Below are 23,875 nucleotides of genomic sequence, written 5' to 3'. Positions count from 1 at the left end.
CTCTACGACACACGACAGCTCCTCTGGGAGGAGAGGTGGGGCTCGTAGAATGTCAGTGCTGGCCAGTACCTGAGCAATTTCTGACCTCGCCCTTTGTTGTCCCATGGGGAAGCTGAGGCCCAGATATGGGAAGGGGCTCGGCCAGGCCCAGCCAGTGTGTTACTAATGGCTCCCTGGAGGGAAAGGGGCTCTAGCGGGGTTGCCACGCTTTGCCCAGCTCAGGCGACTGCAAGCTCCCCGGGGTGAGTGGGGGAGTGGGTGAAAGTTTGTGCCTGTGAGACTGGGGCACCAAAGAGGAAAAATGCAGCAGAACACCCAAGTGTGGTCTCCAGGCTCGTGACCTGGATTTTATTTTAGCAGCTGTTCAAACAACTGGTCCCCGGGGCCTGTGACCTCTGGAAGGGATGGGGGTGGGGAAGAAAGGAGATTACCTGGGGGTCTGCCTGGGCCAGGACAGCTGGGAGGACAGCTGAGTAGGCAGGTTCTTGCCAAGAATAGCCACGCAGGGTCCCCCTCGACCTGGGACCCTTCTCTGTGCTCTCTGCACAGACAACAGGTAGGGCAGGGTCTCACCTGAGCCACGGCCATTCTGTTAAGCAGACATCACAGAGCCCCTCAGCATAAGGAAGTGTTCTGGAAATGGATATGGGAAAGGCACTGACACCTGCTAGACACCTCCTATGCCTGCCTTACAAGGAAGCTGTGAGCCAGACCAGGTGGGCCTGGCTCCTCCCTGGGTAACTTTGGGCAAGTTTTATAACCTCTGTTTCCTAATCTGCAAGATAAGAATATAATATAGCAAAAGTACTGAGTCCAGGGCTTCCCTGGTGGTGCAGTGGTTGAGAATCCGCCTGCCAATGCAAGGGACACAGGTTTGAGCCCTGACCCGGGAAGATCCCTCATGCCGCGGAACAACTAAGCCCGTGCGCCACAACTACTGAGCCTGAGCTCTAGAGCCCGCGAACCACAACTACTGAGCCCACGTGCCACAACTACTGAAGCCTGTGTGTCCAGAGCCCGTGCTCCGCAACAAAAGAAGCCACGACAATGAGAAGCCCGTGCTCCACAACGAAGAGTAGCCCCTGCTCACCGAAGCTAGAGAAAGCCCGTGCACAGCAACGAAGACCCAACACAGCCAAAAATAAATAAATAAATACATTTTTATATATATATATATGTATATAAAAAGTACCCAGGCAATTGAGGGCGAGTAGTCTCACTTCATGAATGGTAGCTGCTGTTTCAATGATGATAACCTTGACCCCTCGTTGTTAGCAGGACCCACGGGCTGCTTGGGCAGTGTTACAAGGGACCCGGAGCACCATCTAACTTGTGGCTTCCTCCCACTATGGCTGCTTTTCAGAGCAGGTTTTTTTTTTTAAGGAATGGGCCCACCTGACCTAGTGGAGTTCCCAGGCCCCGTACTGCTGTGATCCCAGCAGAAGCTCCTTGTAACAGGATTGTCCTAGATGAGAACCAGGGACCTGGAGCTCAGCCCAGGCACAGGGAACAGCAGGACGAGGTTGGCTGCTCTGGGGGGGGTGTGTGTGGTGGGGGCACAGCCACGGGTCCAAGGTCACCAGAACTTGCCTGGAAGCCCTTCTTCTGCCCCCTGATCCTTCTGTGGTTGTAAATTTTTTCTAATCCCTTAGTTTGAGGATCAATCATTTTCATCACAGTAAGAACGGTCAGCACTTGTTCACTTGTGTGACCCAGGCACCGTCCCTAGGGCTTTGTGTCCATCACTGTACAGCAGCCCCGTGGCGGAGGGCAGGTGAGGAGACCGAGGTGGGGCTCCAGGGTCTGCTCCCTCAGCTACTGTGGCCTCCACCTTGTGGGATCTCACAGGTGGAAGAGAAGAGCCTTGGGGACCCCTGCCCCTGCCCCCAGGGTCCCGTGCAGGGTCCCACAGAAGGAGAAGGAGACATCCCTCTGCAGGAAGGAGTGCAAGATGAGATTGTTCCCTGCTCGAAGGGAACTATAGGGTTTGGTCAGAATCTAGGAAACGGGTCCATGCAGAGGAGTCCAAGATTGGGGTGGTTGTAGTTTAGGGCTTGGCATGGCGGGTGCCTTGTACTCATTTCCTGGATGAATGAAAGTGCCCTGCACCAAGAGCCAGGGGCTGTTGGCCGGACCTTGGCTCTGCTGCCTCCTGCCTGGGGGGCCTAGATAAAGCACCTGATAGCTCTAAGCCTCAGTTTCCTCATCTGTAAAATGGGATCATGGAATCACTTCACAGGGTTAACTGTGAGGGTCCAATGAGCTACTGTATGTCTGCCTCTTAGCACAGAGCATCAATTCATGGGTGTGATCACTCTGGTTGTTAATCAAGTTCAATAGCAAAGCTCACTGATTTCCCAGGAGCCCAGCTCACAGCTGAGAGGGAGCCCCTTGCCCCTCAGTTAGGACCCCCGTCCTGGCTCCCCAGGCCCTGGGTGATCACATGCTTTCCCACCACTACCAGTGTCCCAGAGGGAGAACCTGCCTGCTTGAGCTTGTATGTCAGCCCTGCCTTGGAGTTGTGTGGCTTCCTCATCTCCCAGAAGCTCTGTCCTTCCAGGCTTGAGGCAGCATGCAGCCAGGCCTGCGGCCCCAGGCTCCTTGGCCTTGGGTACAAGGAGGATGCTGGTGGAGCCGCTGCCCCTGTGGCCCCTCTACTGGCTCCCCGTGGAAAGGACCAGAAACACAGGCAATTCTGATAGGGGCATGGCAGTGTCTGCTTGCCTGCTGTCCCCATCTGTATTTGACAAGTCCGTCAGCCTCTGGAGTAGAGGAGGAAAAGGATGAGTCCTTCCCTGCCTGATACTTGGTCTGGCAGGAAGGAGGGGCAGCCTCCAGACCTTGAGGTATAAATGGGCAGGCTTGCCAGCATCCACTTGCACAGGAGGCCCTGCGTGGGGCCCAGGAGCCAGACACGCACAGAGCATGGTGGGTTTGAGCTCTGCTTTGTCCTCTTGTGAGTGATCGTGAGCAGGTTGCCCCGCTTCCCTTCTTCTTCTGAGTCTAGAGCACATCCGAGCCCAGGCCTGGGAGGCAGGCCCCCTCCGAGGGTTTGAGTCCCCATTGCTGCTGTGTGGCCTTGGGCGAGGCCCTGGCCTCTCTGAGTCTCAGGGTCATTCTTTCTGTAAAGAGGGGCTGGATCAGGGTACCCAGTTCAGGCCAGAGAGCCTGGAGTTCAGTCCAGGAGTGAGATTAAGTGCTTGCTTCCGCCTCCCACCCTCCTCACCCCCCCTTTTCCTGGTCTGTGTGCCCTGAGGCTTGGGCTGCAGCTTGGGGACCGGGAAGAAGAGGGAGACTCAGGAGTGGAGTAAGAGGGTTTTCTGGCTCCTTCCTTGTTCTGAGATGTCTGTGGTCAGCTGTCAAGGAACAGTTAGGAGCCTTTCGTGGGGCCCAGAACTGGCTGGAGGAGAAGGTGGGGGGCACAGAGATCCCCCCACAAGACCTGAGTCCCACATGGGGCCATGGGCGGCCTCAAAGTAACAGCTGAGGTCCTGAGCCCACCGGGATGCGGAAGTAGCAGCTTGCAACCCTCGGTCATGGGTTCATTCTGCCCTCAATTTCGAGTGACCCTGAGCAGTGGAAAGCCTTCAGAGGAGGCACTGTCCTGAGCTTCTCTAGAACTTTCTTCCCTAGAACTTTCCAGAGGGGTTGGCAGAGTAGGGAGCCACCCGGGGATGCCTACGGCCCAGGAGGAGTGAGACCCGCCCCAGGCCCCACTCCCAGCCCCGCCTGCCTCAGTTTCCCCCCGGCCAGCTGGACTACGCGCTCCTGGGACCGCCGAGGGTCCAGCCCCCACCCGAGCCCTAACCGCCGCCTCCCTCCTCCTCCACAGGCTCCCCCCTGCACAAGCAGGCCTCGGGCCCCCCGGCCGCGGCCCCCGCCGCCCCCGAGAAGCCCGGCGCCAAGGCAGCCGAGGTGGGCGACGAGTTCGTGGGGGACTTCGTGGTGGGCGAGCGCGTGTGGGTGAATGGCGTGAAGCCGGGCGTGGTGCAGTACCTGGGCGAGACGCAGTTCGCGCCGGGCCAGTGGGCGGGCGTGGTGCTGGACGAGCCGGTGGGCAAGAACGACGGCGCCGTGGGCGGCGTGCGCTACTTCGAGTGCCCAGCCCTGCAGGGCATCTTCACGCGGCCCTCCAAGCTGACCCGGCAGCCTGCGGCCGAGGGCTCGGGCAGCGACGCGCACTCGGTCGAGTCGCTGACCACCCAGAACCTGTCGCTGCACTCGGGCACGGCCACGCCACCGCTGACCAGCCGCGTCATCCCCCTGCGGGAGAGCGTCCTCAACAGCTCCGTCAAGACCGGCAACGAGTCGGGCTCCAACCTCTCCGACAGCGGCTCTGTGAAGCGGGGTGACAAGGACCTGCGCCTGGGAGACCGTGTGCTGGTGAGTCCCCCCTCCCCAAGCACTCCACCCCACGTGAGTGAACTGGATCCCCAGGACTGGGCAGGGCGGGGGACCCACGGGGCTCGGGTGGGGTCCGGGCTGGGGCACCCACTCCTGGTCAGAACCACAGAGTGACCAGGGAGACAGGTAAAGTGGGGACCCTGGAGACTGTCACTGTGTGACCCTGGGCAAGTGTCTTAACCTTCCTGGGCCTCAGTCTTCCCATCTGTAAAATGAGAACTTTAATAGTACCTGCCTTGTAGGTTGAAATGTGTGAATACATGTTAATGCCTTTAGACAGTGCCTGATACTTAGTGCCCTCAAAATGTTAGCTGTCATTGATATCCATTGATCCAGCCCACCAGCGTGGATGTGCCAGGATTATACTGGAAAAGGCTGGGGACCAGAGTGCTCAAGACCCTTGGCCCTCCACTTCCTAGAGTAATGAAAATAAAAACAAAAATAAACAAATGGGACCTAATTAAATGTAAAAGCTTTTGCACAGCAAAGGAAACCGTAAACAAAATGAAAAGACAACCCACAAAATGGGAGAAAATATTTGCAAACGAAGCAACCGACAAGGGATTAATCTCCAAAATATACAAACAGCTCATGCAGTCAATATCAAAAAACAAACAACCTACTCAAAAAAAGGGCAGAAGATCTAAATAGATGTTTCTCCGAAGAAGACATACAGATGGCCAAAAAGCACATGAAAAGATGCTCAGTATCACTGAGAGATGTTGAGATGTTATTAGAGAAATGCGAATCAAAACTACAATGGGGTGTCATCTCACACGACTCAGAATGGCCATCATCAAAAAATCTACAAACAGTAAATGCTGGAGAGGATGTGGAGAAAAGGGAACCCTCCTACACTGTTGGTGGGAATGTAAATTGGTACAACCATTATGGAGAACAGTATGGAAGTTCCTTAAAAAACTAAATATAGAACTACCATATGATCCAGCAATCCCACTCCTGGGCATATGTCCAGAGAAAACCATAATTTGAAAAGATACATGCACCCCAGTGTTCACTGCAGCACTATTTACAGTAGCCAAGACAGGGAAGCAACCTAAATGTCCATTGACAGAGGAGCGGGTAAAGAAGATGTGGTATGTATATACAATGGAATATTCGCCATAAAAAAGAACGAAATAATGCCATCTGCAGCAACGTGGATGGACCTAGAGATTGTCATACCGAGTGAAGTAAGTCAGACAGAGAAAGACAGATATCATATGATATTGCTTATATGTGGGATCTTTAAAAAAATGGTACAAATGAACTTATCTACAAAACAGAAATACAGTCACAGACAGAGAAAACAAACTTATGGTTGCCAGGGAGGAAAGGGGGGGATAAATTGGAAGATTGACATATACACACTACTATATATAAAATAAATAACTAATAAGGACCTACTGTATAGCACAGGGAACTCTACTTAATACTCCGTAAAGACCAATATGGGAAAAGGATCCAAAAAAGACTGGATATATGTATACGTACAACTGATTCACTTTGCTGTACACCTGAAACTAACACAACATTGTAAATCACCTATACTCCAATTAAAAAAAGAAAAAAGACTGCTGGCCCAAGGTTGGATGGTTCAGACATCTTATCAGCTATAACCCAGAGTGGTCAGGCAAGCTGGCTTACAGTCTCACTGAGCTGTCCTCGGGGATGCCTGGGATCTGAGGGCACCTGCTGGCCATGGCCACTGCAGGGAAATCAGGCCCAGGTTCGTGCCTTTGCTGCTACTTGCCAGCTGTGTGATGCTGGGCGATTCACTTAACTGGGCCTCATTCCCATTCATTCATCATCTGTCCATTCAGCAGGACGGGCATAGATAACTCCCGTGTGATACTTTTGCTGGGATCATTGAGAAGCTGCTGGCCGTGGAAGTGCATCGTAGTTACCAAGGGCTCTGGCTGTGCAAGACCTGGGTAGTGTCATGTGAGTGCCCTGTGGGGTGGGCAGTGGAGCCCTTTAGGGTTATTCACCATCCCTGAATGCTCCTCAGGTTGGGGGAGGAGAGAGGCTTAACCCCGGTGTGATCCTGCCTGGAACTCCCCTTGCACCTGCTGCCCCCTCAGGGAGTGAGAACTGGACGTACTGAGCAGGGGGCACTCAAGCTGGCACGAGGCAGGCACTGCTCTGGAAATCTCCGCCAGACTGCAGCCCTTCAGCAGGGTTGGCAGTAGCAGCAGACGGGCCCCAGTGACTTCCCAGCCTGAGACTGGGTTGCATCCTTTGGTTTGAAACACTGCTTTCTCCAGGGCGTATCCACGCCCAGCACTTTCTGCACCTTGTCTCTTTTGGTTCTCCCCACTGCCTTACGCAATGGGTGTTATCTCCCCATTTTACAGATGAGGAAACTGGGCTCAGCCCTGGAAAACGACCTGCCCAGGGCCACTCAGTCAGGAGGTGCTGGGCCATTCATTCCTTTATTCACTCATCAACTGTGACTGCCCTGGGAACAGGACATGCTTGGATTCTGGTGGGTTGGGGAGAGGAATTTGAAGGAGGGGTTTACTTTCACCTCAAGGATGGAGCCCCACCTGCCCCACCCTAGTCCACAGCTTCCCTTGGGTTAGTCCTCCAGCCTGGACCGCTGTGCACAGCCAGGATCCAGCTGGCTCGGCTGACCCTGGGACTTGCTACTTCTCCCTTGTGCCTTCTGTAAACACCTGACACATCATCTTCCTATCCCTACCCCTCCCTTTAACAAATTATATCCTGGACATGAATGGAGGTAGAGGCCTGAGCTTATACAATTTGAGGATGGGGGCTTTTTAGGAAACAACAATACAAAAAATACTGCTTTCGCAAATTTTACAAATCATGTGATCCCGTGAATGTACTGTCAGGGCCCTCCCCCACCAGATCCTCCAGAGAGGCTGGTGTATGTGAGGGGCTCTGATTACCTAAGCTACGTTAGCTTCACCTGCCACAAACCTGCTTCTGACCCGGGTCAAAGGCATGAACAATATTTGTTATTTTTGAACATAAATAACAGAATTTATGTCCGTTAAGTTACGCTGCTCTTCAGTGATACCTCTGGATCCTGGTTTCGTTTGGGCCTCAGCACTACCCCAGGAGGTCCATGTACTCGCCAAATAGTCGTGGGCAAGTTGTTTATCCTCTCTCTGCCTCAGTTTCTTCACCTGTAAGATGGGGGGGGTAAAAGTTCACCTGCTGGGAATTCCCTGGCAGTCGAGTGGTTAGGACTCTGTGCTTTCACTGCCGGGGCCCAGGTTTGATCCCTGGTTGAGGAACTAAGATCCTATAAGCCGCACAGCGTGGCCAAAAAAAAAAAACATTTTCACCTGCTGCATATGTAGTGTTTAGAAGGTGGTCTGGCTCCAAGTAAGCTCTGTGAAGTGTTAGCTGGTATCAGCATTAAAGTCCATGAAGGGTGGGCATTCTCCCTGGGCCATGGGGTCCTGGGCACAGGGAGGGACTCAGAGCTCGGGGAGCCTCTCTGAGGTCGCACAGCGGCTCACGTCGGCCTGCATGTCCTTGGCTTCCGCTGGCCGAGTGCTTGCTGGGAGCGGAGCCTTGTGCCAAGAACTTTACACACAGAATCCATTTCCTCTTCAACCCTGAGGGGCCCTGGCCCCTGGAGGAACCCCTGAGAGGGTGACACAGGGGGAACATGCCTGACCTTCCTGGAATAGTGTCACTTAAATACTGGGAATCTTGTCACATGCCTGCCAGAGCCAAATTGGCAGAATTTTCAGGTGTGGTTTGGAGTTCCACACTGAGCTGCATGCATTCACCTCTTACTACCCCAGCTGCCCACGACGCAGATGTTCATTGTTCCATTTTACAGGCTGAGGATGAGAATCAGAGGCCTGAGTTTCCCACAGCACCCAGAGTGGAAGTGGCAGAGCTGGGTTGTCCTGCCTTTGTCCTTCCCGCCCTCGGCCACTCCCCCGCCCCAGGACACACACACACACACACACACACACACACACACACACACACACACACACACACACACACACACACACACACACACACACACACACACACACACACACACACACACACACACACACACACACACACACACACACAGATAACCTTTCTGGCTAATCCCTGAAATTCCTCCAGCATCGAATCATTCTATTCCGCCCCAACTTCCTCTTCTGAAATCCTCCCTCCCTGAGTGCTCCCATAGCTCGGACTGGGTGAGTTTGGGGTAGTACTCAAGGATCCTGGGTGTCTGGAGTTGGGACACATGGCAGAGGTGGGAACAGAGAGATGCAATGACTTGTCCAAGGACACACAGCCTTTTAGAACATGCCTGGCACAGCTGAGATGGGACCCAGGCCCAGTGGCCCAGTCTGGTGGGACCCTGGCACCCCTGGGCACCTTCCAGGCCCGGGGAGCCTATGGGGGGCCCTCGGCTGCCTAGCTGGCCTGAGACATAGCTGCTGTGTGTGTCCCCCAAGGTGTAGTCTCGAGGGTCCATCCCAGGAAGTGGTCTGTCCACGTGGTTTTAGGGATGTTGCTCCAGAGGCAGCAGGGCTGGTGCGGCAGACTCTGGAGCCAGCCATTAGTTTGGAATTTAGGTCGTGGAAGAGAAGAGACGTTCCAGGGGAATTAACGGAGAAGCAGGAACCGAGACTATGTAGAAAGGCAGCTTGAGAACTGGTGGCACAGAAGAGGGGTAGGAAGACAGCCCCACCCGAGGGCTGATCCAGACTCAGGCAGGCCTGCTGGGGCAGAGACCACCGGGCCTTAATCACCCATTGTACAGGGAAGGACCGTGAAGGTCAGAGAGGGTGAGCGGTTGCCTGGGGTCACACAGCACATCATGGGCTGGCCTGGAACAGGAGCTCTGGGCTTCTATCTACCAGTCCTGGAATGTCCTCTGTATCCCCCCCACCCCGAGTGGATCCAGCAGTCCAGGTGGAGGGCTGGAAGTATCTTGGTCAGCTACAGTTGCCAGCATGGGGTATGATTAGCAAGGACCAGAGGAGGCTGTCTCAGGAAGGAAGAGGTCTGGCTGGTTGCTTGTGGCTCCAAGAGGTGCCCCAGGGCCAAAGCCGCAAGGAGTGGATGTCATTGGGTAATGGGAGAGCTCTGACCCCCAAAGATGTCAGATGGCCCATAGGTTGCTGTGGAGGGTCGGGTTCTCCAAAAGTAGGCACAAAGGTGGGGTTTGGGGTGTTTCTTAGGGCTTTTAACTTCTGTGAAAGATTGGGCAGAGGGAGAAGTCAGACTGCTCTGCAGGCCAGACAGAGTCTCGGCCAACCTGGGGCAGCTCTGGAGCGAGATTGCCCATCACAGCGTCCTGTGCTGAGCCAACGTGTCCGGGCCTTTCTGCCCCGGCCTCGCTCAGTCACCGCATGTTGAGTGCCGCATCTCAGGCGAGGGGCTCCGCACAGCAGGGCAGCAAGGGCTTCCTTGAAGCGGGATCTGAGTGGAGCATCTCCAAGTACTTGAAGTCTCTGCCCCTTTATGTCCCTTCATGTACTGGCCACAGAAGCATCCTGAGGAGGGTGGACCAAGAAACCTTTCCAGGGAATCGCCTGTACTGCTGGCACCCTCTCCCGGCATATCCCACAGCTCCCTGCCGGTGCCAGCCTGGCCTTGCAGATAACCCAGCGTGTACCAGCCCGCGAGGCAGTCTGAGCAGCCCGGCCCCTCTGCAGTGGGTGGGTAGGTTCTCTGCAGGGCTGTGTCCTGCCTGCTGCCCCCTCGGCAGCTGGCCTGGGCAGTGTGGGACCCGCCTCCTGAGAGATGAGGAATGAGGTTTTCTCTCTGCAGGTGTCTCCCTCTCTCCTCAGGCCCCGGTCAAGTTCCCACCACTCTGCTGAGAACAGACACCCAGCAGGGCCATCTGTAGTGTGGAGGCTGCAAGGTGGCCTCTGGGGTGTACAGGCCTGGGCGTGAGCTCAGCTCTGCCGCTCACAGCAGTGTCCCAGGGCAGGGTGCTGAGCCTCAGTTTCCTCATCTTTAAAATGGGCCTGATATTCCCATTTCGTAGGATTTGTATAAATTGAATAAGGAAGGGACTTGCCTGGCGGTCCAGTGGTCAAGACTCTGAGCTTCCACTGCAGGGGGCATGGGTACCATCCCTGATCGGGGGACTAAGATCCCGCATGCCATGGTGTGGCATAAATAAATAAATAAACAAACAAATAAATAAATAGAATAAGGAAGACTCCCGGCGTGTAGTGAGCTCCCGGGAAAGGCTGGTTTTCTTTCCTTGCTCTGGGTGTTGTTTCTTCACCCCGGAGTCTTCACAGCTGAGGGGCAAGTGCTGTGATGCCCAGTGTGAGGCCTGGCTGTAGACGGGAGAGGGTTGTGAGGACCGGCCAGGGGGCATCCTGGGGGCTGCTGTCCTGGGCGCTCAGGCAGAGGGAGCTGGCGTCGGTTGGGAGCGGGGAGGGGTGAGCAGGAGGGGACTCGGTGGCCCACCGAGCACACAGGGCTGCTGGGCCTCCGTGTTCAGGCTGTGCTAATGGGGGGCAGAGCCAGGTAAGGCAGGGGGCCCAGGAGGTACTAGATCTGCCTCCTGCTTCCTCTGTGTGTCGTGGGGCTTCTGGCTGGATGGCAGGGGGCAAGGGTGTGGCCTTTAGTCCTCCCATTTCCTAGAGGGGCAGGGGCAGGGCCTGGGAGGTCAGACTGACCCCAGGCTAGGAAGACTCCAGAATGTCTCCCTTTTTTTTTTTTCCCTTTGGCCACACCGCACAGCATGTGGGATCCTAGTTCCCTGACCAGGGATCGAACCCGTGCCCTCTGCAGTGGAAGCGTGGATTCTTAACCACTGGACTGCCAGGGCAGTGCTGAAATGTCTCCCTTTTTCCCAGGGTCACAGTCGGGGAATTCTGGCCTGAGTTTGTGCAGTAGTCTCTGTCTGCCCCCTCCCACCTTTTCTTTAAAGTATCCACGTGCCTGGGAGGACAAATGACCGATTCCCCCATGTGCTGGGCTGGGGAGAGGACGGACCCGAGGCCCGCAGACCTACTTGGGGGAGTCAGCTGGGCCACTCACTACCTGCCGCTTAGCCTCTCTGACCCTCAGTCTCTTCTTCTGTAATATTCATAACCATCTTCTCTCCAAAAAATTGCCAGCGCCTGCCCCTCCCCCACATTTCAGCTGTGACTCTTCTGTGCTTCCCGGGAAGAACAGGGCTGTTGTCCACCACCAGACCCGCCAGCGTCTGCGCACTCTGTCTTCCCTCCAGCTGGTTTTGTCCAGTCCAGGACCCCAACCTCCAGCTCTTGTCCGAGGCCAGCCCCTCCCACCCGCCCCCTGCAGACAGCCTCCCTCCTCCCCTGCACATTCCCCCTTTCCCGACTCTCCCCCAACCCCTTGTCTTCCTCCTGCTATTTGCCCATTTCTCTGTCCTCTCTTCAGGTAAACCCCTTAAGAGGCCCGTCCGTGACCGTGGTCTCCACCTCCTGCTCTCTCCCCATCACCGATCACTCTAGGGAACTCCCCCCCAGCAAGGCCACCAGGGCCCTTCACATTCCAAGTACGATGGTCAGTTCTCAGTCCTCATCTTATTTCACCTCTTAGCAGAATCGGCCACCATCTCTCCCTGCCTCCTTCTAAAAGCACTTTCTTCCCTCACCTCCTGGGATTCCACACACTCCCCTGGTTCCTCCTACCTCCCTGCTCTTCCTCTTCCCAGCATCAGGTCAGAACTCCAGCCTCCGCTTGTCTCTCCCTTGATGGAACCATCTAGGCCCGTGACTTAGGACAGTCCAAGCATATGTGGGCATCACACTGCCCAGGGTTCCATCTCCTGTCTCATGTGTCAAGCCCTTAGTCAACATCTCCACTTAACCTGCATTAGTTTCCTATGGCTGCTGTAACAAGTACCATAAACTGGGTGACTTAAAACAAAAATGTACGCTCTCCGAGTTCTGGAGGTTAGACACTTGAAATCCCAGGTGTTGGCAGGGCCATGCTGTCTCTGAAGGATCAAGGGAAGAATCTGCTCCATGCCCTTCTCTTGGGTTCTGGTGTTGCCCGCACTCCTCGGCGTTCCTTGGCTTATAGGTGCATTTCTTGAATCTCTGCCTCAGTCTTTACGTGGCCTTCTTCCCTCCGTGTCTCTTCTCTTATAAGGACACCATATTGGTGTCATATTGGATTAGGGCCCGTCCTAATGACCTCATCCTAACGTGATCACATCTAAAAGACCCTGTTTTTATTTATGTATTTGTTTGTTTGTTTATTGGCGGTGCCGCACAGCTTGCGGGATCTCAGTTCCCCAACCAGGGGTTGAACCCGGGCCACGGCAGTGAAAGCCCGGAATCCTAAGCACTAGGCCACCAGGGAACTCCCATAAGAGACCCTATTTTTTAATCAGGTTACACTCATAGTCGTGGGAGTCAGGTCTTCAGCGTATCTTTTTGGGGAACACAGTTGAAGCTATAACACACCCAACCCCCATCCCTGACCTGCTCCGCCCCGTCCTCCCCATCTCAGTGAATGGCACACGTGTGTCTCCAGCAGACCAATCCAGGAACTTGGCAGTTGGCCTTACGTCCTGCTTTTCTCTCCTGACCACGTGATTCATAATCAGGCCTCTGGTGCTGCCTCCAAAATACACCCAAGTTGGTCCCCAGCCCACCACCTCTGTGGGCAGCTCCCCTCTCTCCAGCAATGGAACCGCCCCCTCCTTGGTCTCCCTGCCCCCACTCAGGGCCCAACACTCCAGGAGCCCCCATCTCACGTGGGATAAAACCCACCCAGCTTCCCATGGCCCCCAGACCCTTGTGGTCTGCCCGCCCACCCTCGTATGATCCGACTTCGCCCTCGTCCTGGCTGCACTCGGCCGCCCCGGCCTCCTCTTTGCTCCCGTACCAGGCCAGTGCCTCTGCCGTGCCCTGCTGACCTCCTCCACCTGGGACTCTGACCCCAGGGCTCCCCGTAGCTCACTGCCCTGCTTCCATTAGGCCTCTGCGCCAAGGTCACCTCTTGGAGACGGGGCCCTCTTGTGCTGTTCCACGTAGCCTTTGTCATCCTCCTGGAATGACAGCACTTACTCACTTACTGCTGGGCTGTCTGCTTCCCGCCCTGACGAGGAAGGTTGGGGTGTTTTGCTCACATGGCTGCACCCCCAGTGCCTGCAACAGAGCCCGGTGCCAGGAAGGCGCTCAAACCTTCCTGCTCAGTGAATGACTCATGGCCCTGCCAGGTGGTCCTGAGAGCGCGTGAGGTACCACGTGTATGATGTCGATGCTGCCAAAGCTAGTTGAGCCCCAGATGCCCCTCACTAGCTGTTGAGGTCAGCGACGTGGACACGGTAAGGGAGGATCACCGAAAGGGGCTGCTCGCCTCTGTCCCCTCGTCTCCCTGAAGGTGTCCCAGTGCCACCACTCACCTGCCCGTCTCTCCCGGGCAGCCTCCTTCCTGCCAGGACCCCCTCCTTCCCCGCTTGCTCTGCTCTTGCGCCACAGCGGCCCGGCAGGTGCTGCTCCAGGCCTTGGAAATGAGCCCCTCACTGGACCCTCACGGCTGCCCTGTGAGATGGGGGGTACTTGCCCCAGCCTCCTGATCGCAGAGCTGTCTGTCCTTGTGGGCGAGATGCATGGGTTTATTTTAAACGAGCCACCTATTTTAACTTCCTCAGAGGAAAATCCCAGAGAAACAGATAAATTCAGTCTGCCCACCTCCCTTGTTTTATGAGACCCGAGATGTAGTCGGTGTTTGGCCCAGGCCAGCGGGGACTCCAGCCTCACAGATAACCCTCAGGTGCTGGAAAAGGAGCGGGTGGGGCATCCCTCCGGAGACTGGGGCCCAACCTGTCCCCCAGTGGGGGTGTGGGGAGGGACAGTCCCTTAGTGGAACTACAGGGACTCTGGTGCATTGCTGGGGAGGGCCAGGATGCAAAATGCACAGGCACTTAGGAAGACAGTTTGGCCACTTCTTACAAAACTAAACATACTCTCACCATATGATTCAGCAATCCTGCTCCTTGGTACTTACGCAAATGAGTTGACATATCTGCATGAAGACCTGCACACAAATATTTCTGGCAACTTTATTCCTAATTAAAAAACTTGGAAGCAACCAAGATGTTCTTCAGTAGGTGAATGGATAAATAAACTAAGGTGCGTCCAGACAGTGGAGTGTTATTCAAGGCTAAAAGGAAATGAGCTGTCAAGCCATGAAAAGACATTCAGGACACTTAAATGCGTAGTATTAAGTGACTGAAGCCAGTGGGAAAATGCCACATACTATATGATTCCAACTGTATGACATTCTGGAGAAGACAAAACTCTGGGGACAGTAAAAGATCGTTGGTTATCAGGAGGCGGGGGAGGGAGGGATAAATAGGTGGAACACAGCATTTTTAGGGCACTGAAACTACTCTGTATGATACTATAATGGTGGGTACAAGTCATTATATATATTTCTCAAAATCCATAGAATGTACAACACCAAGAGTGAACCCTAATGTAAACTATGGACTTTAGTTAATAACAATTTGTTGGCTCACCATTGTAATAAATGCACCCCACTGATGCAGGGTGTTAATAAGAGGGGAAACTGTAGGGGCGAGAGGTGAGGGGATATATGCGAATTCTCTGTATTTTCTGCTCAAATTTTCCAGAAACCTAAAATATCTCTATAAAACAAAGTCTATTAGGGACTTCCTTGGTGGTCCAGTGGTTAAGAATCCGCCTTTCAATGCAGGGGGTGCGGGTTTGATCCCTGTTCGGGGAGCTAAGATCCCACATGCCTCGGGGCCAAAAAACCAAAACATAAAACAGAAATAATATTGTAACAAATTCAATAAAGACTTTTAAAAAAATGGTCCACATCAAAAAATCTTAAAAAAAAAAAAAAGAGAATCCGCCTTCCAATGCAGAGGAGACGGGTTCGATCCCTGGTGGGGGAACTAAGATCCCACATGCTGCAGGGCAACTAAGCTTACACACCACAACTCACAAAGGGGCTCTGGAGATTTAGGCAGTTGAAAGAGTTTAGGTTACATTAGTTTAAGGGCCATAAAAACTAGGCAAACAATCATAAAAGACAGTTGCTATCTGTAGGGAAAAATTGGTGCTGGGAGGGAAAAGTATCTGCATCTGCCCATCCGCATCTGTGAGTAGAGTTTGCTTAGTCCCAGCACCGTCAACCTAGAGACTGATCAAAATGAAGCCATCACTGCGTGGCAGGGGTAGAAACCCAGTAGGGGTGTGTGCAGCCTGGTGCTGGGGAGGGAACGCCTCCCCTTCCCCGATGAGACGCAGATGGATGTCACCCCCAAATTGAAAAATTGACAAGTAGCAATGTTAGCATGTCATTTAGAAATATGGAGGTCAACACCAAAAAGCTTCATCTTAAAGAGTGAAAGTGCTTCTGGGGAGAGATGGAGAAACTTACAGGAATTTTTAAGGCTTTGGAAGTGTATATATATATATATATATATATATATAAAACTTTATGTATATATATAACTTGAATTGAAAGTTTTTAAAATCATTGTTATAGTAATATTCCTGATTATTGGCCTGTCCTGTGAGTTTTTTTAATTGTGGTAAAGTACACGTAACATACCATTTACCTTCTTAACCATTTTTGAGCTTACAATTCACTAGTAGTAAGTATATTCACATTGTTGCACAACAGATCTTTTTCATCTTGCGAAACTGAAACTGTATTCCCATTAAACAACAACTCCCCACTTCCCTTCCTGCCCAGCTCCTGGCAACCCCCATTTAAACCATTCTTTTTTTTCTTTTGGCAACGCAATTCGGCTTGTGGGATCTCAGTTCCCTGATCAGGGATTGAACCCGGGCCCTCGGCTGTGAAAGCGTGGAGTCCCAACCACTGGACCGCCAGGGAATTCCCTAAACCTTTTTTTTTTTTTTAACATCTTTATTGAAGTATAATTGCTTTACAGTGGTGTGTTAGTTTCTGCTGTATAACAAAGTGAATCAGCTATACATATTACATATATCCCCCTATCTCCTCCCTCTTGCGTCTCCCTCCCACCCCCAAACCATTTTTAAGGATAACATTTATTGAGACTCTAGTATGCTCCAGACACTGCACATTTAGTACTTAATCCTCACAAAAGCCATTTTGACAGATGAAGATGCTGGAGCTCAGAGAGGTTAGGTAACTTGCCCAAGCTCACACAGCTTGTAAGTGGCAGGGTTTGAATGCAGGTCTGTCTTTCTGACTCCAGAGCTCTTGCTCGGGACAGCCCTGGGAAGCACTGTTTATACCTGTACCCCTCCCAACTGTCCTTGGGCCTCCCCCTCATCTCCCCTGGCCCTTGCACACTGCAAGGGAGGGGTGGGATGAGCCCAGGCACCTGGGTGCCTGTGCCATCTCTACAGTTCCCACTGCATCCTCTGGACCTGAGTCTCTCTGTGTGCCTATAGGTTGGTGGGACGAAGACTGGCGTGGTACGGTACGTCGGGGAGACAGACTTTGCCAAGGGCGAGTGGTGTGGTGTGGAGCTGGACGAGCCCCTTGGGAAGAACGATGGGGCAGTGGCGGGCACCAGGTATGGTGGGGAGGGAGGAAGGGAGTCCTCTTCTCCTGGGGTGGGTGCAGGGGTCGGGGCTGGGGCATCTGAGAATGCCAGTGTTGAGCATCTGGGTGACTGTGCCAGACACCATGTATAGATGCTACCACCTCCCTTCTGTCATAGCAGCTCACAGAAGCAGGTGGTGGGATATCACCCCATTTTACAGATCAGAGAACCAAGGCCAGAGAGGTCATTGCTCAAGGTCACAGTCACGAGTAAGCACTAGGAGAGTCATCTGTCCCTGGGTTCCCCTCCCCCTGCCACCCGTGACTAAGTGAGGTGGGAGCACCAGAAAAGGAGAGACAGGGGTCCTGTCTTCTGAGAGTTGCCCTGGGTGACACAGGAAATAATCAGACATTGCCTGGTGCTGTACAGCCAAGGTTAGGGTCACAGCTGGGTCCCAGGTTTCTCAGCATCTCTGATAAAAGGGAATTGACTGCCAGGAATGCTGGGTCGAGAGGGTCTAAGGCCATGCCTGGGCCCTTTGAGGGTGGGGGGGCTGATGCTATGGCTGAGCAGCGTCAGGGATGTGGGGCTAAGGCAAGGTGGCCCGCGAGCCTGTGTTGGCTGTCCCTGGGCTAGATTCTGTCGTCCAGGTGAGGCTGTGACAGCTCTAAGAAGGAAGGTGTGCTAGGCTGGGGGTCAGGCTGCACAAAGACCTGAATGTGGGAAGAGGCAGGGTGGGGTGGCAGTTTCAAGGTGAGCGGGAAACTGGACAGAACTAGGTCCCTGGTCCCACGTGGAATCCATGGCTAGAGGTTTTGAGAGAAGATGATCCAGAGTTCCGTGGCAACACTTGCCTTCCTGTTTTCAAGACGGATGTTTCTCTCAACTTACTCTTGCTTTCAGAATCCAGGGGCAGGTTGAGCAGCATCCTCACCCCACCCCTAAGGTGCCTCCTTCCGGCTTCTGCTTCTCCATTCGGGGGCTTCATGGGCAGAGAGCCTTGGGGTTGGGGGTGGTCCAGGGGCAGCCATGAGAGTGGGGCTGCAGATATGGCTGGGGGCCTCTGACTGATGTGTGGGAGCCAAAGCATAGTGGGCTTTGGAGTCCACTGGGTCCAGTCTCAGCTTTGCCATTTAACCAGCTGTGTGACTGTGGGCAGGTTACTTAACCTCTCTGAGCCTAAATCTCATCTGTGAACTATGGATAACAATAGAGTGGTTGGGGGATCGAAATGAGCATTTATGTAAAGGGACTGGCATAGAGCAGGTGCTCGGTAATTGTTATTCCCCCATCCCCCAGAAATATGCCCAACCGCTGTTCATGGCTATGCAGAATATCAGGCCCTGCTCACCTCTATTCCCTTTCTGGGAGTCCTGTCTATCGGTCTTAGGGTGTGGGTGATGGGTCCCTCAGGAGAAGCCTCTCTTTGCTGGGCTCTGAAGAGGTAGGGGAGGCAGGCCAGGCTCCAAGCTGTGGGGCCGTGACAGCAGCATGGTCTCTCCTACCTCTCCAGGTACTTCCAGTGCCCGCCCAAATTTGGTCTCTTCGCGCCCATCCACAAGGTAATCCGCATCGGCTTCCCATCCACCAGCCCAGCCAAGGCCAAGAAGACCAAGCGCATGGCCATGGGAGTCTCGGCACTGACCCACAGTCCCAGCAGTTCCTCCATCAGCTCCGTCAGCTCTGTGGCCTCCTCTGTGGGGGGCCGGCCCAGCCGCAGTGGCCTGGTGAGGGATACCCTGGTGTGTGTATGGGGGTGGGGCGGGGACAGAGAGACCCATTTGTCCCCTGACTTGCTCTGATTCCAGGCATCAGTCAGTTTGGAGTTTTTGAACAAAGATGAAAGTGCATATTTTTTAACAGAGAAATTGACCCATTTACATTTATTGTTATTTTTATATTACCGATTTGTCAGTAGCTTAAGCCCTTCCCTGGGAGTTAAAGAGGGTCATACAGAGGCAGGGCAGGTAATACAGGTGCACGCAGGTTATACAGGTGCAGGGCAGGTGCTTTAGAAAGGCTGGCACAGCCACCTTGGGTGAGGAGGGAAGGTGAGGTTGCCCTTTCAGCAGAGCTCTGTCTACACGGGAGGTTCCTCCTAGTCCAGGAGAAGGTGGCCCAGGTGAAGGAGCCCACCATGAGGCAGACCCCCAGGGGCTGTGACTCTCCTGGGAGCAGGGAGTTCCCTGGGTTGCAAACATCATGATTCCCTTTACATACCTAGGCAGAGTGTCTAGGGCCCTGGGAGGGGGAGGAAGCAAACCCCAGCAGTTGAGGCACTTCGGCCCGCCACTTGCTGGGTAGTGGTGGGTTGCCTGGACGGTGATCCACATCCCTGAGTCCTGCCTGCACCCACGCCTTCCTGCAGCTCACGGAGACCTCTTCGCGCTACGCCCGCAAGATCTCGGGCACGACTGCCTTGCAAGAGGCGCTGAAGGAGAAACAGCAGCACATCGAGCAGTTGCTGGCTGAACGGGACCTGGAGCGGGCCGAGGTGGCCAAGGCCACGAGCCACATCTGTGAGGTGGAGAAGGAGATCGCCCTGCTCAAGGCACAGCATGAGCAGGTGGGTGGGCAGGCAGGGCCATGGAGCACCCAGAGGGCACCAGCGGTCTCCTCGGGCCAGTCTTGTCCCTCAGTCACGCTCAGTGAGGAGAACTTGGGGTGTGCAGAGAAAACTGAGATGCATGTTACACACACCCCTCATCCTCCTGGTGAATTTCCTTCCAATGGTAGGTCCACATTCTACCTCCAGAACCTCGATACAAACTTGCGTATCCTGCTTTTTCCTACCTCCTATAGTGCGAGCATGATTTCTAGGTCATGGAAAATTCTTCCCCGTTTGAACGACTGCATTGCCGTCTGTCACGGGCTGTGTCCTTACTGACGTGGCCTGTCCCCTGCTGGTGTTTAGGTTGTTTTCCAATTCCTCACTTTTTCTAAATAATACTGATGTAAACATTTTTGGGGTACATCTGTCCACATTTCAGATCATGCTTTCGAGCAGATTCCTGGGTTGGGTTTCAGGGAAGGAAGTCCTTGCCCATAGCCTTGACTCTGCTGCTGTCATGTGTCTACTCTTCCCTGATGCTTGTTCCCCACATGGGAGCTCCCTCCTAGGCCCCTGTCCCCATTTGGAGCCTGGCTCACTCTTCCCTTGGGTTCTGGAATTTTTAAGGCCAAGCTCACGTGTGTGCCGTGACAGGGGCCTTGACAAGACAATAGGTCTTAGGCCCTCAAGGGCTGAGGGAGGTGGCAGGTACTGGGGGCAGGTGGACCTGAGGTTCCCGTTCCTGGCACTCAGCCGGCCCTCTTCCCTCACATCTAGGTCCACGGTTCCGGTCAGACTAGGGCTGGCACGGGAGTAGGGGTGGCTGGGTTCCAGGCCTGGCTCCTCGCACCACCTCCACACCCACCCCTCCCCCACCTGGCTCCCGGTCCCCAGGCGGAGGCTGACCCTGTCCTGGCCCTTGCTCGGGGCCCAGTATGTTGCAGAGGCAGAGGAGAAGCTGCAGCGGGCCCGGCTGCTGGTGGAGAGCGTGCGGAAAGAGAAGGTGGACCTGTCCAACCAGCTGGAGGAGGAGAGGAGGTAGGTGCCACTCCTGTCCTGGTCCTGGGGGGACACTTTCCCGGAGCCTCGTTAAGGATGACCAGGAAAAGCAAGGCTCAGGACCAGCAGGCACAAACCCCGCCTCCACCACGTACTGGCTGTGTCACCTGGGCTGGTGACATGAGCTCTGCGGGCCTTAGTCCTCTCATCTGCAAAGTGGGGTGATGATCCCCATCTCTGCAGGCTGTTGGGAGGACTTACAAGATAACTCCAGTACAGCACCCAGCATGACACTGAGCACATGGGAGACACTACATACGTCACTGTTTTCCTTCCTGACATGGGGTTCACCGTTCCTGCCCTGCCCGGCTCATGCAGCATCATGAGAACGCCCAGATGGGCGGGGGGACCTCTCACTAGGGAGACGTGCATCCGATGTCCCCACCCCGTGACCCAGTTCAGCACAGGGAACACCCCTTCTGCATCAGGTCCCTCGCGTGGAGCTCACAGCCCGTGTCCTGAAGCTTCATTCCCGTTTCATGTGTCAGGAAACCGAGGCTCAGAGAAGCAGCAGGAAAAGGCCCCTGGAAACACCTTGCCCCTGGGGCTCAGCCCCAGGGCTGGGAGCTTTACCTGCTCTGTCTCCCTCTGTCTTACAATTAGCCCAGGAGGCAGGTATTGCCCCCCGGGTCACAGATGAGAAAACTGAGGCTCAGAGCAGGGAAGGGACTTGCCTGAGGTCACCAGCCTGTTAATGGTGCCACTGGCTCTTTCTGTCCTGCCAGTGGCAAGTGGGAGTTGTGTTCCCTCTGTGTGGGGACTCTGGCCTGACTTGGTCCTGGGTCACCTGGTGGGGCTCAGAGCTGACTAGGGCCTGACAAGGGCTTCCCTCTGCCCAGAAGCCTGTCTTTGTCTCCTAGCTGCTGACACACAGATTTCTGCAGCTTCCTCTGCTCCCCTGCACAGTAGCACCTCCCAGACCCAGCCCTCCACCTCCCCCAGCTTGGGTCTGGTTTTGGGCTTTCAGCTGAGGCATGTGCTCCACGGGCTGTTGTTACTGTCTGACTTGGAGACAGGAGGGCTTATTTATATCTGCCTGAGAGGGTCGGTGGGGCCCACGCATCTGGTTCCCATGACAACGTGCCTGATGCCAACAAACAAAAAACAGATCTTTGAGACGTCGTGGGAGTTGTGTTCAGGAAGGCCTGGGTGCAAGTCCCAGCATTGCCCTGCACTTGCTGTGTGACCTTGGGCAGGTCACTGGCCCTTTCTGGGCCTTAGTTTCATCCTCTGTGTGCTGGGAGCTGTCACGAGGCCCCAGGAGTAGCAGCTTTGTGAGCTGTAATGTGCCTGTGTCTCTTCCCTGTGCTCTCTCGGGGGTGGGTGGGTGTGTCTCCTTGAGGGTGGGCCCCACACCTGCAGCAGGGCGTTGGGAGCCCTCCACATCAGGGAGCAGCCCAAGCAGTGGGGGCTGGGACTCTGGGCCCTGATTTTGAGGGGAGGGAATGAGAATGGGGTCAGTAGGGCAAGAAGCCCACCTTGCCTCCTTCCCCACAGACTGTTCCATGTGGCATGTCTGTTCCCTGCTGTGATGAAAACAGAGCTGTTAGTGCTTCCATTTACTATGCATTCTGTCATTTATTTCCACAACCACCCTAGGGGGGAAGGATGCTGCATTAAACATTCCTATTTTATATATACATATATATGTGTGTGTGTGTGTGTGTATATATATATATTTTTTTTTTTTGCAGAAGGAAGGATTTATTTCTTGCAGCAAATAAGGAGAACACTGGGGATCTTTCCCAAAACAGTGTCTATTTTAGAGAAACCAGTGTTCTCTGTGTAGAGCATGGATCAGGAAATTGGGAGGGCTGGATGTTTCCAGGAACTTGGGGCTCTGGGCAGTGTCTTCTGCATAATCTGAGTGTGGACTTTGGGCCACCTGTGGCCTTGGCTCTCTCTGCCATGGCTGACTTGGCAAAGCCCACCCTTCTGGGTGAAGCTCACTCAGCCCCCTCTCCCCCTGCAGGAAGGTGGAGGACCTGCAGTTCCGAGTGGAGGAGGAGTCCATCACCAAGGGAGACCTGGAGGTAATGGTCAAAGGCCCCCTACCCCAGGCTTGCACCCCAGGCCCAGCCCTCGAAGGGCAAATGGCCATGAGGTCTAGGCAGCAACTCTGGGCCCCTGGGAGGGGGCAGGGGGTATTACAAGGGAGAAATGGGGAAGGGTCAAAGATCATACCCTGGGTGGGGGTGGGTGGCGGTCATGAGAGACTCAGGTGTCAGAAGTGGGAATGGCTCAGCTCCAGGAGCCCCAGAGGGGCCACACTTCCTGTGTCAGCAGCTGGGTGGAATGGACCCAAGGCATCCACAGAGCTGGGCCTGAGGACATAGTGGCCAGGCTCCCCTGTCCCTTCCTTCTTGGGCAGTAGCCCTAAAGGTGTTCCCTGGGCCCTTTGTTCGTCTTGAATTCCACATAAAATTTTGGCTGGAAGTAGCTTGTGGTTGAGTCACAGAATTTATAGATGGGAAGACAGGCTCAGAAAGGCAAAGGGACCCTCCCAGTCATGGAGCAAGTCAGCAGCCAGTGGGACCAGGGCCCAGGACTCCTGGCTCCTGCATCCAGCCCGTAAGAATGGCCAGTTACAGCGCCTCCTCAGTTACAGCACCTGGACGAGGGGTCTGGACCTTTCACTCTCACTCTCCAATCCAGCCACCCTTTCTGAGCTGAGGGATGCAGGATGCTGACATCAATTAGTAAAGCACTTAAGGATCCCTGCCCCCCAAGACAAACACCAGCCCTCCTCAGCAAATCATTTGGAGGCCACGGGGCTCACTAGGCCTTCTCACAGTTGGGTGGGCAGGAGTGCCTTTCCACTGAGACCCTTCCTGCTCCCTGGGAGGTGACAAAAGACAAGGACTCCCAGAATCATCAGATGGGGCAGGGGGCAGTCAGTTCAGTCATTCTCCACACTCTGGTCCTGGCCCTAACTGGCCTTGGGCAGCCTCTTCCTTTCCCTGGGCCTCTGTTTGCTCCTCTGTAAAATGAGGAGGTTGAACTAGGTCAGTGATTCTCAAACTTGAGAATTCATCACCTAGAGGGTGTGTTCAGACACGAAATGCTGGGCCCTGGCCTGAGTGGCCGTTCGGTAGGTCTGGCTGGGCCCCGAGAATCTGCATTTCTAACAAGTTGCCGGTGATGCTAGTCTGGGGACCATGCTTTGGGAATCACTGCACTAGATCATGTCTGAGCTCCAATGGGTAATTACGGTTTCTGATTTTGTGAAAAAGCCGTGTTAAGACCCCTATGACTTCCATCGTCCAGCAAAATTGTGCATATGGCTGTCCTGTCCCTGGATGACCACAGCTCGGGGAGGGACATGTGTGATCTAGGGTCACTGACAGCTGTCCCTGTTGGGGCAGGTTTTGCCGCCTGAACTTAAAGGATGGATAGTGGGGCACAAC

General features: G+C 54.4%; 1 protein-coding gene across 4 annotated transcripts in view; it reads left to right on the top strand.

Moving 5' to 3' along the window:
* The window catches only part of CLIP2 (CAP-Gly domain containing linker protein 2), a 77,385-nt gene that overhangs the window by 30,475 nt on the left and 23,035 nt on the right, over window positions 1-23,875 (top strand). For all 4 annotated transcript variants that reach the window (XM_082432301.1, XM_082432302.1, XM_082432299.1 and 1 more), the window contains 6 exons: window positions 3,833-4,383; window positions 16,764-16,888; window positions 18,372-18,585; window positions 19,227-19,424; window positions 20,344-20,447; window positions 22,441-22,501. In XM_082432301.1, coding sequence (XP_082288427.1) covers window positions 3,833-4,383; window positions 16,764-16,888; window positions 18,372-18,585; window positions 19,227-19,424; window positions 20,344-20,447; window positions 22,441-22,501 — 1,253 coding nt within the window. The remainder of the gene's footprint in view (window positions 1-3,832; window positions 4,384-16,763; window positions 16,889-18,371; window positions 18,586-19,226; window positions 19,425-20,343; window positions 20,448-22,440; window positions 22,502-23,875) is intronic.

The sequence above is a fragment of the Balaenoptera physalus genome (genome assembly GCF_965194825.1).
Source record: "Balaenoptera physalus genome assembly, chromosome: 16".
Taxonomy (NCBI): Eukaryota; Metazoa; Chordata; class Mammalia; order Artiodactyla; family Balaenopteridae; genus Balaenoptera; species Balaenoptera physalus.
This window is presented reverse-complemented; position numbering and strand designations above follow the sequence as displayed.